Source organism: Hirundo rustica, chromosome 3 (assembly GCF_015227805.2).
Source record: "Hirundo rustica isolate bHirRus1 chromosome 3, bHirRus1.pri.v3, whole genome shotgun sequence".
In the NCBI taxonomy this organism is placed as follows: Eukaryota; Metazoa; Chordata; class Aves; order Passeriformes; family Hirundinidae; genus Hirundo; species Hirundo rustica.
In genome coordinates, this window is record NC_053452.1 from 38,222,099 (window position 1) to 38,237,795 (window position 15,697).

The 15,697-nt window shown below is 41.5% G+C and overlaps 1 protein-coding gene across 4 annotated transcripts in view; it reads right to left on the reverse strand.

Moving 5' to 3' along the window:
- Window positions 1-15,697, reverse strand: part of AGPAT4 (1-acylglycerol-3-phosphate O-acyltransferase 4) — a 71,290-nt gene that overhangs the window by 22,341 nt on the left and 33,252 nt on the right. For all 4 annotated transcript variants that reach the window (XM_040060009.1, XM_040060007.2, XM_058419981.1 and 1 more), the window contains 2 exons: window positions 9,955-10,124; window positions 2,044-2,205 (listed from right to left, as the gene is read on the reverse strand). In XM_040060009.1, coding sequence (XP_039915943.1) covers window positions 2,044-2,205; window positions 9,955-10,124 — 332 coding nt within the window. The remainder of the gene's footprint in view (window positions 1-2,043; window positions 2,206-9,954; window positions 10,125-15,697) is intronic.

A 15,697-nucleotide genomic window follows, 5' to 3' on the forward strand; every position in this document is an offset into this window, starting at 1 on the left:
ACCAAATCAACACTACTAACAGGGACGGGTGTAGCCACATACATATTTATGTAACTTATCTGACTGAGGTAAAAAATCACAACCAACCAAAAAAAACCCAACCCCAAACCCCAAATCCAAACACTCCTCCAAGCTGCCATCCGGTCTGAACTTCAGCCTTTAGGCTTTAACATCTGCTCTGCTACTTGCCATCAGAATGACTTGGTTTCTCTGAGTCACTCCATCTCTAATGAGCTGTTAGAAAATACTCAAAACATACTCCTGTTGCAAATCTTTCTCTGATGGTGAAGAGTTCAAATATCGTGGCATCTAAAATTTTCTAGGTGTCTCAACCAAACACATTTCTAGGAAATGCTTCAGTGCCCAGCTTGTTTGCCCTCACTCCAACCCGCTTTCTTTCCCTATGGAACTCGAGGTCCATGGACAACTTCAGACAGTAACTTTGATGCCAATGAGACAGCTGATAACAGATGTAAGGCAGCACATGCAGGACAACTGAAAGGCTCATGCTCTTATGAACTACACAGTGGAAGTGCTCAGACATGAATAATTACTATCTTGCCACTGGCAGGCAGGGGAGAGCACACAGATCTTCGGAGATTTCCCACTTGTTCATCTGCTTTCTGCTAAGCATGAATGCAAACTAACACGTCAGAGAGTAGTGCCAAATCACACAAAGTAAGTCCTCATAGCCCACAGCAAAAATGTAGCCAAAAAAGACAGAGATATTGAAGAAACTAGCCAATCAGTACAAGAGTGCTTTTACTTGTGTGTTGCAAGCATAATATTATTCAGATTGATGAGACATAGAGAACTGATAAAAAAAATCTCACACTTAGCATGCTTCGTCTTGTTTTCCTTCCAAGGTCCTACTGTTGTGCCTTTTGACATTATGTCATCATACAAAAGCAAATTAAAACTCCACACTGCAATAACCCCAGGTGTACACCAACAATTACCTCCCTTACATAGATATAGCTCCTTTTTAGCAATCCCTCTACAGGAATATCTACAGGGTGATGGTGGCTGGTGTGCATTGACTAGACTTGAGCTTCCTACGTGTATAGAAAAGTCACAGAGCAGAGGCAAATCTCTGAAGAGAAACTGAAGCTAAAATCCCAGAATCCCCCCTTTGCTAGACAGCCTCCTGCCTGGAAGTCACTTAAACATCGAAGCACAGAGATTAGTTTTGATTGCTTAGCACTCATTTAAATCAATGACAATTAACAAAAGAAATTTGTTTCAGAGCATGAGAAATATATCATATATATCTTCATGAGGAAATAGCAACAGTTTCTGTAGGCCCTGGGGACGCTGCTTAAGATTCCATTTCTTTAACTGAATTGCACTCTTGCCATCACTAGCTCAGAAGAACTGCAAGTTTTATGATTTCTGAGAGGAGAAAAAATTCAAAGGCTTTTTGTTCTCAGATAAGGAAATACCAGGCCCAGTGAATACTAAAAAACTATAGTGATGCAAAAAGTTAAGATTGTCTTATTACTGAAAAGTGACATCAATCAACACAGCCAATGGCTCCATCAGGCCCCTTCAATGACCGGGTGGATTCCACTTTCTACTGGGCCATGTCTGACCAAACACCTTCACAGGAATGGCAGAATCACAGGGAAGGAGAAAACACTATTATGAACTGCAATCCAAGGTGAGAGGGGAGCTCAGATAACAAATATAGCTGATGTGCTTCAGTACAACATTCTCACATGCATCTGATACACAGCCATGAACCCCTGCATCTACCCCTATCCAGAGCCTGTAATTAGGGAACCACGAAATTTACTGAGTGGAACACAGTGCAGGTATTTGTGCAGTAATATCTGCAGGGCTCCATACCACAGAGAAGGAATCACACAACACAGCACATGGGAACCTCCAGAGAGAATTCAGTTGAGACTATTCTCCTGATACTCCCAAGGAAGCTAATAAATCAAGTCTCAGGAACAACCTGGTAAGCATCACATACTGCCTGTGACTCATTCCTGCTGAGCACTACAGCACCTCACACTCCATTTGCTAATCATCGCTCACCCAGAAGTTTTCAGGGTAGTCCCGGAGATTGAGCAACTTCTGCACGACTGTTTTCCGATCTTCCTCCCACTTGCGCTTGCAGAAGACTATTTCTAGGAAATACCACATCCAGCCAATGACAGGCATGTAGGAGAGCTCCTTCTTTGCAAGCACTTTGGAACTCTGCAAGACAGAATCAAAGCAAGTCAGAGTTAAACCACTTAAGAGTGCACTGTGGGTATGAGACTTGCATAGTTAAACACAAACGTATTGATTCATATTGACCAGACTCAGTTTCAACACTGGTATAAAAGCAAAACAAAGAAAAATAAGTTTCTCTCATATGACAGAACAGTCAAATCTAATCTCAGGTATCTGCATGGAAGAATTCTAGAATTAAAATATATGTAAGTGTGTGTTGCTCTATCCTACCCAAACACTGAAAACCAAAAGAGAAGCCAAATTCCTTCAAACATGGAGGAATCCATGTAAATGACCCAAGCCTTATCGTCCAAAATTCTTAATTCAATCAGATCCTGCCAGTGGCAGCTCAAGCTCCTTCAAGATATGTTGAAACTATACTGCTCATAAAAGCTGGAGCATCTCAACATGGAGGGGAAAAAAAAAAAAAAGCATCAGAGTCACACAGCCATTGCAGCACAACGTACTGATGCTATCCATGCACACATGGTTTACCAACAGAAGAAACCTTAAACACTAGAAACAACAGCAGCAATAAGAATACTCAATTTGTGTTCAGTTTTGTTTATGAAAGGCCAGCAATACTTAGAGTAGTGAATTTCTCTTCAAAGCATGCTTCTGGAGTAGGAAAAAACAAAAAAATGCACTCTTCCTGTCTCACAGGTGTGACAGACACTGAAGTGACTGGTCCTGACATTCCACAGATAGCCTGTGATTTATCAAGCATTCAAGATGTTCTGTAAATTAATCCTACTCCAGAATTTAACTCTGTGATCATCTCAGACTAACCTCCCCTAGGGCAGGAGTACTGATTCCATGTGCTCCTTTCCTGCCTTCCAAGCCAGCCTACCCTGGTTAGCTGTCTAACATTTCACTTGGTTATTTAATCAATAAAATGGCACATGTGTGTGTCATGTTCATAAAGAAATTGTTGCCTCAGCATTTCCTAAAAAACAGTGACATTTCCTTAGAAGATGGGAGTAATTACAGTCCATTTTCTGACCATGGTATTATTATAAGCTAGCCCACCAAAAAGCTCTGCAGATGGATTCCAACACGTGGCATTTGACTAGAAACAACTTATTGGTAGAAGTTACCATTAACAGAAAATATTTACTTTTATTTTTTAGTCACTCTTGTTCGTTTGGCTGCTATAGGAAGAGACTTGACCTAATTGTTTATCTCAGCTCATTTTTTTCATCTGCTCTCCTTCCCTGAGAAGGAAAACACCTTAAATAATTAAGCTATCTAAAAGCTCCTAAGACAGGAAGGCAAGTGCACATCACACAGCTTCACCAGCAACTGTTACACAAAAGCAGAACAGAGGATAACAGAGAGTTCCATCTCTAAGAATGCAGGAACCATCTCTATGAAATGATTTAATGCTTTGTAATAATAGTGCTCCCTCTTGAGCATTTGAGAATTTCATAATTTCAGTGATGGGCCCAGATCAGGACTCCAAACCCACCGCTTCCCTGAGAAGCAGCTGCAGTAATTCCAGTTTCAAGCCATGTTGTACATTACTCCCCATTACATGACAGCAGCAGCACTGAACCCCGCTCCCCAAACTGGGCACAGAGAAACAGGCTCTCCTTTCCCCCTTTCACCACTCTCCGGCACAATGAGGCCTACAGCAGCCCTATCACCACCACCGCCCCACCCCCCACCAAAAGACAAATCTCAACAATGTTCTTAAAGTTTATTTACAGTAAGCGTTCAGTGTTGTAAGAACTACCACAAACTAATCTAAGTGTACTCTGCATAGATGCCTGAACTCTTCCCTGGGGCACGTTCTTATTCCTTTACCGTGCCGACGCATTTTCACAATTTAAAAGCGCTCTTTTAGACACGTGGGAGTTTGACTCCTTAGATGCACATAAAAATAAGCAAAATCACCTCACACTATTTTATGCACCCATCTGTTCTAGGAGCAGAAGGAAGGCTAATGACAGAACTAATCAGGGAAAGGAAACTCCTCGGTGCGTTGCGCTGGCAAGGCTGCTCTCATGAGGGAGGAATTCCTTAGGCCTCCCCTCAGAGGCTGCCACACAGACTGCGGAACGGGAGGCTGGAGAGCAGTGCTGTGGAAAGGGACCTGGGGTCCTGGCCAATGCCAAGCTGAACACGAGTCAGCAGTGCCCTGGCAGCCAGGAGGGAAAACCCTGTCCTGAGGGCATCAGGCACAGCATCGCCAGCTGGGCAAGGGAGGGGATTGTCCTGATCTGCTCTGAGCTGGGGCAGCCTCACCTCCAGTGCCATAATATAAAAATTAAACACTGAAATATTGGGGAGTGTCCAAAGGAGGACCACAACAATGGTGAAGGGCCTTGAGGGGAAGCTGTATGAGGAGCAGCTGAGGTCACTTGGTCTGCTCAGCCTGGAGAAGACTGGGGAGACCTCACTGCAGTTACACCTTCCTCATGAGTGGGAGGCACAAACACTGATCTCTTCTCTGTGGTGACAGTGACAGGACCTGAGGGAATGACCTGAAGTTGTGTCAGGGGAGGTTTAGGTTGGATATTAGGAAAAGGTTTTTCACCCTGAAAGGGTTTAGCACTGAACAGGCTCCTGGGGGAAGCGGTCACAGCACCAGCCTGACACAGTTTGAGAAGTGTTTGGAGAACACTCTTGGGCAGCTGGTGTGATTCCTGGGGATGGTGCTGTGCAGGACCAGGAGTTGGACTTGCTGATCCTTGTGGGTCCCTTCCAACTCAGCATATTCTGTAATCCCTCTTAAAATATCAGAACTCTAACTAGAGCTGGTCCGTTTCAGTCACCAACCCATGCACAGCTCCTGTGAAAATACCTGGGGGGAAATACGCAACTTTAGTTGACCTCAGCCACTAACTTTTCCTTTACTAAAGTGCTTTGGTAAATGTCACAGTTACCTCAAACCTTCAAATTCAGCTTGTTCAACAGAAAAATAATCATTAAAAAGTGCTGATTTATCCCACGTAAGCTGCCCTCTTGAAGGAAGTCAAACATTTTTAGTGCTCAGAACTGTGTAATTTCAACAGATGTTTACTGAAATTACCACTGGAAAGGGACAACTTATCTACAATACTAACATTTTAATCCAGGTTAATTTATTCTGGCCAAGTTTGTTCAAATAAAATACCCATGAAGTTCTTCTTTTGTGATAGACTGCACCAACATCACTTAAAAAAAAGTACTTTTACAAACTCGCTTTAGCGCATTTGCCCAACTATGGTCTCAAAGAAAGAAAATCTTGATTCTACTTGTCCAGCCTCAGTTATTCAACACCTCTTGTTTAAAGAACACAACAAACAGCATGAAATCAATGTGCAAGCTGAAAGTGTCCAACAAAACTTGTTCCTGAGCTTTAAAACAAGTTCATTGTAGTGTAAACCATTAGCAACAGCAATCTGCCTCGTAAGTTATTTGCTCTGCAGGCTGCCTTCAGCACTGACACACTTTCAGTGATTCAGACTGCTCTACTTTTGAAATATATCACTCCTTCATATTATACTCTCTGGGACATCACAATGGCAAGGGATGTTTCTTTAGGCCCTCCAAGCCATCATTCCAGAAATTTAGTTATGCTCCTAAGTCCTCATGCCTCACATTGAATAAAACTTCTCCATGTTGGAAAGGTAACACAGACTTATCTCTAGCAAGCCTGATTTTGTCCCTTTACCACTTCAAATCCAGTTTAAAAATCTGTTACTATATTAAAATGCACAACCTATTGTGCCCACACACCTATTAGTCTCATACAATAATATAAAAAAGTATCTTCTCACACCTACATTTAAGGCCACACTCAGCTTTTCAAACAGCAAGCTTCAACATAAGCAACTCTCAAATTAAGTTTCCTGACATATGGAACAGGTAGTTAAGCTTAAAACCAGCAGGATTAGCTTTAAAGCACGGGCAATTTTCTCAAATATTGTCTTCACCTCAGACAAATGGCTGTTAAAATTACTAAAAAAGCTATTTTATTGCTGCTTTGTCAGACCAAACAACAAAGTAGTGAATCCAGGCAGGGAGCATATTGAAGTACTTTTGGTAAGAATCCTGACTAAAAGCTCCTTCCTCCGAACTTGCTCATGCCCTGATTTTGAGTTCTGGTGCCCAGTGGGTCTTTTTTCAAGAGGATGGTTAGCAACACACCTTGAGGGAATGAAGGACTACTAATGCATTTGAATGGGGACACAGTGTCTAGGCTGTCCAACGAATAAGGTAAATCCTAGGATGAGCATGTCACAGACATGGGAAGGACAGCACAGAGCAGAGAACCTCGTGCCATACACAGGCAAGATTTGAGTCATTAGAAGAACACTCAGGTTCACAAACCTAAAAACAGGCAAGAGACTATGCCACTCCCACTCCATCTTCCAAAAACAGCAAAGAAACCCCAACCCTAAACCACATTGATAAATCAAAGCCACACTGATAGAGCTTTATAAACCTTTAGGGATAATGGCTATTTGGCTATAAGGAGAAAGCCAGTCCAGGAAAAACAAGAGAAGGAGCAGAAAAATGCACAGATTGAATGTTTCAACTGAGACCAGGAAGAGCAGTTTTCAAAAGGAAGACTTTTTTTTTTTGAACCGAAGGGGCAAGACAGGTTTCAGGATGTTTAATATTGTAATATTGTTTTCATCTACACAAAAACAATGTCTGGATTTTAGCTGGAACAGAGCTAATTTTCTTCCCAGTAGCTGTGTTTTGGATTTTGGACAATAATGTTGATAACACATGGATGTTTTAGCTGTTGCTAAGCAGTGTTTACACTACATCAAGGACTCTGGCTCCTCACCACCCTGCCAGCGAGTACACTGCTGGACACAAAGAGCTGGGAAGAGACACAGCCGGACAGCTGACTCAGCCTAGCCAAAGGGATATTCCATACCATTTGATGTTATGCTCAGTATATAAACTAGGGGGAAAGATGGCTGGGGACTGCTGCTGAGGAACTGGACTGTAGTGAACAATTCCACTGTGGATCATTTGTTTTATACACTCTGATTCTTTTATCACCATCATCATTACTTTTGTCCCTTCCTTTTCTGTTCTATTAAAGTCTACCTGAACCCAAAATTTCCCCCTCCCTCCCCCAATCCTCTCCCCCATCCCACAGGGGGCAGGGAGTAAGAAAGTGGCTATATGGTGTTTAGCTGCCTGGATGGTTAAACCGCAACAACCAAGCAGAAAATTACAACATTTAAGGGCTTCATTAAAGAAATGTTCAAGCTGTAAAATACTGAGAGTTTGACCACATGCTTGTGACACTCTTAAGAGCGCTGCTGTTGTCCGCCAGAGCTGCAGGGCACAGCTGGATGCCATAACAAAGCCATTCTGCCCGCTGCAGCCAAGCACAGTCAGTTCCAACTCCTTTGGCTCTAAGTTGTCTTCACCTTCTCCCTCTTCCTCCTCCCCACTCATCTCTCCTTTCTTCACTGTATTAATTAAGGCAGAAAAGAGACAGTATCTAAAACTTTGCCAAACAGGGCAGACAAGCATCCTAACAGACGCAGGAGACTGCATGTGCAACATTTCCTTTTCAGCAGCAGCAGGCATGAGATCAGCTGAGTAAGGTGCTGGCTGATACCCAAAGTTTGCATAGAAACTTCACGGAGCATAACATTAAACATCATTAAATATAAACACTCATTGGCTCATAAAGTCCCTAAACAACAAAACACTGAAGGCTGCCACACCTAAGAAAGCCCTCTGTACACTTATCTCTTTCCTATAACTCTTTTCCTAAACGTCAGCCCTAATGGTTCCTGCATTCCTAACTGTGCTGCCACACCACGCTGTGAAACTTTGCGCACTGGAAGCTCACGTAAGGCAGCACAAGTCAAACCAACCTACACTTCCCGTCACTGCACAATCACCTACCTTTGCAGTGGGCCAAGACAAGTACCAGGGTAACAACCAACACAGACAATCCAGTCAGGAAAATCACTGTTTGGCACTTTCCATTCTTTATGGGTTTTTTTAACATGGCTTAAGAAGAACTTGGGCTGGTTGCCCCAAGAGGGAAATGCACTGCTTTATTAAGTAAAGACATCTATGCAAATGAGAGCATGTGGAAACTATTTCTTCCAGGAACAGTTTCTGGGAAGTAAAACCACAGTGCATTACTCAGGACTGAAATAGTTTTGTGTTGGTTTTGGTGTTAATTGTTTGGGTTTTTTGTTTGTTTTTGTTTTGTTGTTAAAAAATAAAAAAGCAAAAACACAGCCAGCATATATCAGTTCCTAAAATAATCCTAAGATTAGCATAAATGAAAACTGAGTAATAAATGCAAGCAGCCAAAAAAAGGAAAAAAATATTTTCAGTTAGTGCAGCACAGTAATTTCAACAAGTTGTTTCTACGTTGTGGTTTCCTCATGAGTAGGTAACAACACAAAAAACTAAACCAGAATCCTTATTAACTTGGAAAACTATTAAAAAGAATTGCAGCTAGCAAGATTCCATCCAACCACATAGTAACAATGTAAAACAAGGCATTTTTGACCTTGCAGGCCCTCATTACTTTGTACAGAAACAATCCTTCCATTTTCTACATTCGTGTTTACTGAAGAAGCACCTGACCCTCAAAAACACAGCTCTATTTAGAGAACTGAGGCCATTTAGCTTACTAAGTCAGACAGGCTGTACTACAACACCACTGATTTTTGCACTTACATCTGCCTGCTAGGAACAGATTTCCCTACATCTCCTACTGTTCCATGCCATCCTCCAGCTCTGTGCTCAAGCCCTAGACAATACGGCACAAGTGTTATTCAGAAGCCAACAGCCACTTTGGTTACATGAAGAGCCTGTACTGCTTCGGTTCACTTTCCTCCACTTTTAAGACCCCTTTTTATGTTTCTGTTAAACAGACTGCCATTGCTGTAATTTGAAAGTGACAGGACTGGCGCCTAAATGTCCAGAAAATGGAAAGAGTCCAAAGAGAAAGCCACAAAAATCAGAGGTTCACACAATCCAAGGTCAGGACTTTGACAGTGGCCAGTACAAAAGCTAGAAGGATGCTGCAGAACACTGCCAAAATGAGTCACTGGTCTTCTTTCTTACGAGGGAGGAACACTTATCTAAATTCTTTATAGACAGAGAATATCGTCACCACCACAGAATGAAGTCAGGCTGATTTAGGTAGGGGCTTGAATTATCCCCATGATCTGACAGGGGAAAATAAAAAAAACAACCCTGAAATGCACATGAACTCCTAGCTTAATGTAGCAGTGTATTCAACCATGAATAACTCATTCCTCCCCCATCTCTTACTGCTTTTAGCTGGTCACTGCTTTCACTTAATATGGCTGCTCTTCCTTTCTAAGAGAGGCAGGCTACATCATTCAAACTCTAGCTGTGGATTTGTAAGACTACTCTGGAAAAAGCAAAAAAATTCTGTATTTCAACTGGGAAAGAATCATGGGATCGCTCATCTTCATGCAGCACAATGAACTGCAACAGTTACTTAGTAAACACGCAGCGCGAAATAACTGCAATGATCCCCACAGGTTAAGAAAATATCTCCTTCATCAGCTTTAACTGCAATGCTTTTAAAATTTCTGTGGTTTCCCCAGCCATCCTGTCTCCACATGCTTGCACTGCACTGCTTTAGGTTCACCTCTAACTCTGGACAGCAGCAGAGTGAAATTCGAGCACCAATCTGTTAATTCAAAAACACAATTAACTTATTTTGGGGTTTATTTCACATCCAAGGACATTTATCTTAAATACTAAGTAACTCACCCCCAAGACCCCAAATCTCTCACAAAAGTTCCAACCACAGAGAAAGTCAATTTCAAAGTTGTGATTAAGGATTACGATGGCATTCTCCTTCCCGTACTTGTGGTAACTCTCTGGGTCAGTGTAAAGGGTGCAATCGGTGCCTGACCACCATTCCAGCAACATCACCATCTCTGAAACAAAGAACGAGAAATACGTGAATGTACACAGTATATGCAAAACCACAAATCAGTAACGGTGAAAACATCAGTCACCTCAATGGCATGCGACGAAGAATGTGCTGTAGTGAAGAACACTTAAGAGGGCTGTTTCAAACACAGCTATCTTTACAAGCTGGAAAGTGGTTTCTCAGCAGTATCCTAGTGACTATCATACGCCTTTCATTTCCTATTTGCTTGTCCCATTATCAAGCACAGGCTTGTACTGTATGCTTTGTATTTGTTTTGCTTGGAACTGTAAGTCTAACCACAAGACCTGTGAATCAAACCTTTATTTAGCGAAATCACTCTGGTCTGGGGCACAGGAAGTTGAGGTGAGTCAGTAAAGCCAAGAAGCTCGGAGAACTCCTATCTCCATGGAGATGGAAAAAGAAAACCTAAAAGCAATGGCTCTCCTAAAGCAACCCATGTCTTGAGCTGAGGGTACCATGGGACTAAATGAAAGCTGTCTGTCTGAGACTGAAAAGGAGTGAAGGGACACGTCTGCTTCCTGTCAAAGCTGTCAGGAAAGTTCTGAACAAATCCAAAGGTCTAATGCAGAGGGTTATTCTTTGTTAAGTGAAACTTATCTCCCTGGTGCCACATGAATGCCTCTGCTGGAATGAGACATCCAAGATGCTCTCCTGGCTTAAGACAAGCCTGAAGGCACCAAAAATGTTTATTCACCTCAGGAAAGATCAAAACCAGGCCAGTCTTTGAAACATATTTGAATTCCTTTCCATTTTGGTCTCCTACTGGTCACAACTAGTGACAGAAAACAGAAACCAGCCAGGAACAGGTCTACATTTTCAGTCACCATGAGTAAAATTAACTGCCTGAAGCTCTTGGATGACATTGTGCTGTACACTGGAGAACAGGCATTAATGATGTGAATGAATTCTATCTAACAGTGCTGCAGGCAGGCTAACAGACAATCCCTATTCAGGCAACATTACCTTAATATGAATGATAGAAGCGTGTTTATGATATAGATAAATGACTGACTTGTCAGTCCACCTGCTTATTTCTAATCAGGGAATGTGACTACTACTGCAGCAGGAGTAGATGATTACTCAATGCACAGTATTACGTATCCAAACAGCCTGAGGTGCGGAGGGAGACCTAAACTGCCATATGCTAACCAGGGAATGGCAGATTTCACTGATTGCAAACAAATTTTTCAGGGAAAACCAGAGATGTTCATATCTCAGCAAGGCAGCCATGAAGATACAGAAGCATATACCTTGAAGACTTCACCTGCAAAGAGCTGCCTTGTGCAACACACTTAATGTTATATCTTTCTAAGGTTGTAGCTTTCTATTAGATTTATACTGGAAATAAAAGCCCTCCACTCCCCTAAACACAGCAAAATTGAATAAAATCCAGGGGAAAAACCGAATCCCACACTGTAATTTGCAAACTTTCGCAGAATCTACAGTCATATCCTAGGGCAGAACACAATCACACAAAAGAAAGGAAATTAGTGGTAGGATTATATCTTTTGCTTAACAAGGAAGCCCACAAAGAGAAAAAATGACTGACTTTCCCCCTTTTTAACACCTATTGCCATTAAATCTATTCCCTGGGGAAAAAAACCAAAAAGGCAGAGATGACGATGGTAAGGCTCTCCTGACAAAAAAGCCAACTTTACCTGAGAAAAAAGTCATCCCACTTCAAGTGTGGATTTTTAATTTATTTTTTGTTTTACTAAGGAATTTGAACAAAACTAATAACATATCATGAAGCTCACTATACAGGTGTGCTACATGCATAGAGTTCTTCAATTTTATACATTCAGTTTCAAATACATTCCAAAAAGGCAAAAATTATTCTAGATTTTTCAGGCTTCACATAAGCAGGACTTTTATTTGAATAAATACTACAGAAATAGGTACCTATCCCTCACCTCACATGCCATTTGTCATTGACGTGCTCAGGCAGCAGAAACACAAAGCAGGCACTGAATACCACTGTATTTAAATACAGTTAATACCTCCTACCAGCCTCTAATTTCTTAACTTGTTTCTTTCTCTCATCTTCCCTACTCTTTCTTTCTCCCTCTTCCCAGCCCCCTTTCTCATTGTGGATCTTGAGCAATGATAAATACTGCCAGTTTGTGCTACTCTTGCATTTTGTCACCAGCTTAGTTCCACAACCTTCCACAGAAATTTATTATCCAGAAACCTGCTGTGGTGGCTCAGCCACACAAGGTCACCCGTTCACACTCTCCTCCCGCCTTCACAGTACAGAGATGATCAGAGGAAATTTCTTCCTTTGTACACCAGTCATACTGTGTAAGCAGAAATCAATTGCATAGCGCGAAGAAAAAAATGATTCTTCTGCCCCTTTAAGAGGTTTTGGAGTTCCCACACCACAACTGAGCTACTGAATACATATTCATACATGTTCAAACACATCGTGAAGGTTCCTACCTTTCAAAGCAATTCCTCCAGTGACACTGTCAAACAATTAAGGCAAAGCAAGGAGAAAAACCAAAGGAACTTGAAATCTCCACTGCCTGCTTTAAAGGCAGAGTCCTTGCAGTGCATTACAACTAGCTTCAGAAGAAGCTGATGGCAGACAGAAATCATTACTTCAAATACTTAATATGGATATCCTGTATGCTTAGGAATTTTGAGCTTTTTTTACCCTTCTGAAATAAAAAGCACCCATCCTGCTTCAAAGAATACCCCTTCCTCCTGCAAGAGTAGATCGTTTCCTTGCCCTTCACTGCACAAATCTGAGCTGCTTCAATGCCAGCACTTCCAGAACAAGTAACTAGGAAAAAAATCTCCAAGGCAGAGCTGAACTGTAAGTCCGTATATGAGAAATAACATTTAAGGGAAGAAGTGAAACACACAGAGTTTGAGACTTCCACCTCAAAGTTTTGCAAGAATGAGTCATTAAAAGAGTTAACACTGTTCTTCTGTAAAAGCTGTTAGTAATTCCTTCAGCTATCTATTCTTAATAAGGACCAGATGACCTGCTGTGGTTCCTTTCAACTTTATCCGCTCTGTGACTATATGATAAACCATGGAAACATTTGTTTACAGGATTAACTACAAATTACCTATTTTAAAGTTCCATTAAAAGCATGATTCTGTATTGACTCAATAGGTACAATAATTTCAAGATCTCAAGTAAGTGCATAACTATAATTTAAACAGCTACAGAACTGTTTCCCTCCATGACATTCTTAAATTTCCTTTAATTTCTTCATTTTCTTTAACCTCTGTATCTTTTATGTATGCTTTCACCATATATTCCCATAAGAATTTTTCTGAGAAATTCAGGAAAAAAACCCAAGAAAAAGAACTCAGAGCATAGCAAACTCTCCAATACAAATAAAAGCAAGACAAGTGGGCAAGCTGTGACCATCATTTCAAAGAGCAGACAGGGTGAATGGCTGCATGATGAGCAACTGCACTGCACAGAACACTGGGGAAAGCGTTTTAAAAAATGCAAAAAATAAGGCTAAACTCAGATTGACAGGTAGCACAGTCTAGAGTGTGTGCCTGTCCGTGGAAGAATGACTTGCATTAACTTACCACCCTTCCAGATGTTCAGATCACACCTATTAGGGGCACTTCCTAAGCATTTTTCTTAAAATGAAGTCTACAGGTAATTAAGAAAAGCAAGTCTGTATCTTCCCTAGACTACTTAAAAGCCCTCCGTGCATCACAGACAGGGTTAAACCTCTGAATTAACTGCAAAGCTGCCTAAGAGTTTTTCAAAATTCTTCTAAGTATTCCTTACACAAGCCATTCTAGGGTTTCACTCTGCTGTCTAACCTCTCCGGGCATTTATCTCTAGTCTCTATCTCCTTCTTCTCTGCAGGAGCTACAAGAAATTATGAGGAAAACTTGAAGGCAGGAATTTTGCTTGCATTGATCAGGTACACAAAACTAGAGCTCAGAGATGAATACTGCTACATGTCTACAGGAAAAAAGATTTAAAATAACTTATTATTATAAAAAATACATATACATCTTTCCTGTGAAGGGCAACAAAAACTAGTTCTTGGGAGGAGAAAAAAACCCTGCAGCTGGAAAGTCAAACAATGCCTCTCCCCTTTCCCCAAGGTAAGTGGGAGGTCATTCAGGGAGCCCAGCCAGACAAAGCATCAGCTTTCCAGCTTCAGATGCTCTTCACGCATGTGTGGCACCAATGAGCTATAATGGAGTTATGTGGTTCACTCCAACACAGAGGTCCTGGTCTTCCACCTGTAGGAAGATGCTCAGGATGTATGGTTTTCTGTGCTTTTGTGGGTTTAAACAGAAGACCAAAATCCAGCCCCCTCTTTCCTTAGCACCACCGCCACGCCCCATTTCCTAGCCCCACCATCTACTGCAGCTGGTGGTAAAACCACTGGTATCTTTGGACTTGTTTTCCCCTCCCTTAAAGCTGTCTTGCAGCATAAGTACTGCCTGATGGCAGGGAGGGGTTACGGGGAATCACGTGCTCAAATTAAAAAAAAAAAAACAAAACAAGCAAAACTCTTCTCTCTTATCTTCAGGTCTGGTTTTGCAGATTTTTGCCCCAGTCTCCTTGAAAGACCTTATAAACAACTCCCCTGAATAACTCTTCAACTAATTACATGTCTGTGCTTTTAAGGACAGAAACCACCAACAGAGAGGAAGGAAGAAATGGTGACTTTTAATTGCCCACTCATCACAATGAGTTACTGGATGTGCTTGCAAGGAGAAAGATAACCACAGCACAGCTCTTTCATATATTCAGGTTCCAAGTCACATTCATTTCAGCACTTGCAGGAAATTATTTTAATGAACTTTTCTTCAACAATCATATATTCCAACACAGATAATGTGCTGCATTTGCCACAAATGGCTGAGGATAGTATAGCATGTGCTGATCAAAGGAGTTAGTACAACAAACAGTGAAAGAAAACATGCTGCTTGGCAAGATCCTATGACACCGGCATTTGCTTTGTATGGGCATGAAATCAGGCAGTTGCATCTCTTCCGGATGTGGTTTCTTGTTGTCCGAAACACCGCCAGCTTTTTCTACTGTGTGCAGAAGCAGCACCACAGAGGAAATGCTTAGCAAAGAACAAATGGTTACAGCTCATTCACTGTAAGTCACTGTGAAAAAGGAATACCAATACTTTCTTCTAAGCAGTTTCCTACATACATGCACACATGGCCCCCCCAAATTTTTTTTTACTTAGGCATCCTTGACCTACTTGTAGGCTTTATAATTTTAAGTCTTTGTATCTTTAAGAAATACTGTCCCTTCCAAGCTATTTGAATATCACTCACTGTTCACAGATCATTCACTATTACGAATGGTACATCATGACCAGTAGGTTTATTATGGAGACCTCAACATTCACTTCACTAATTGAGAATTAGTTATCAGCACAAGGGCAATGACAGCCTGAAAGGAAGGGCTAAAGCTACCAACCCCAGCTAGCAGGTGATCCTGAGAAACTTGTGGGAAGAAGTCACTGACCCTCTTACAGTAGCAAGTTAATTGAGAAGAAGAAACAACACATATCTGTCCTGAGAACACATGCATGTTTTCCATGT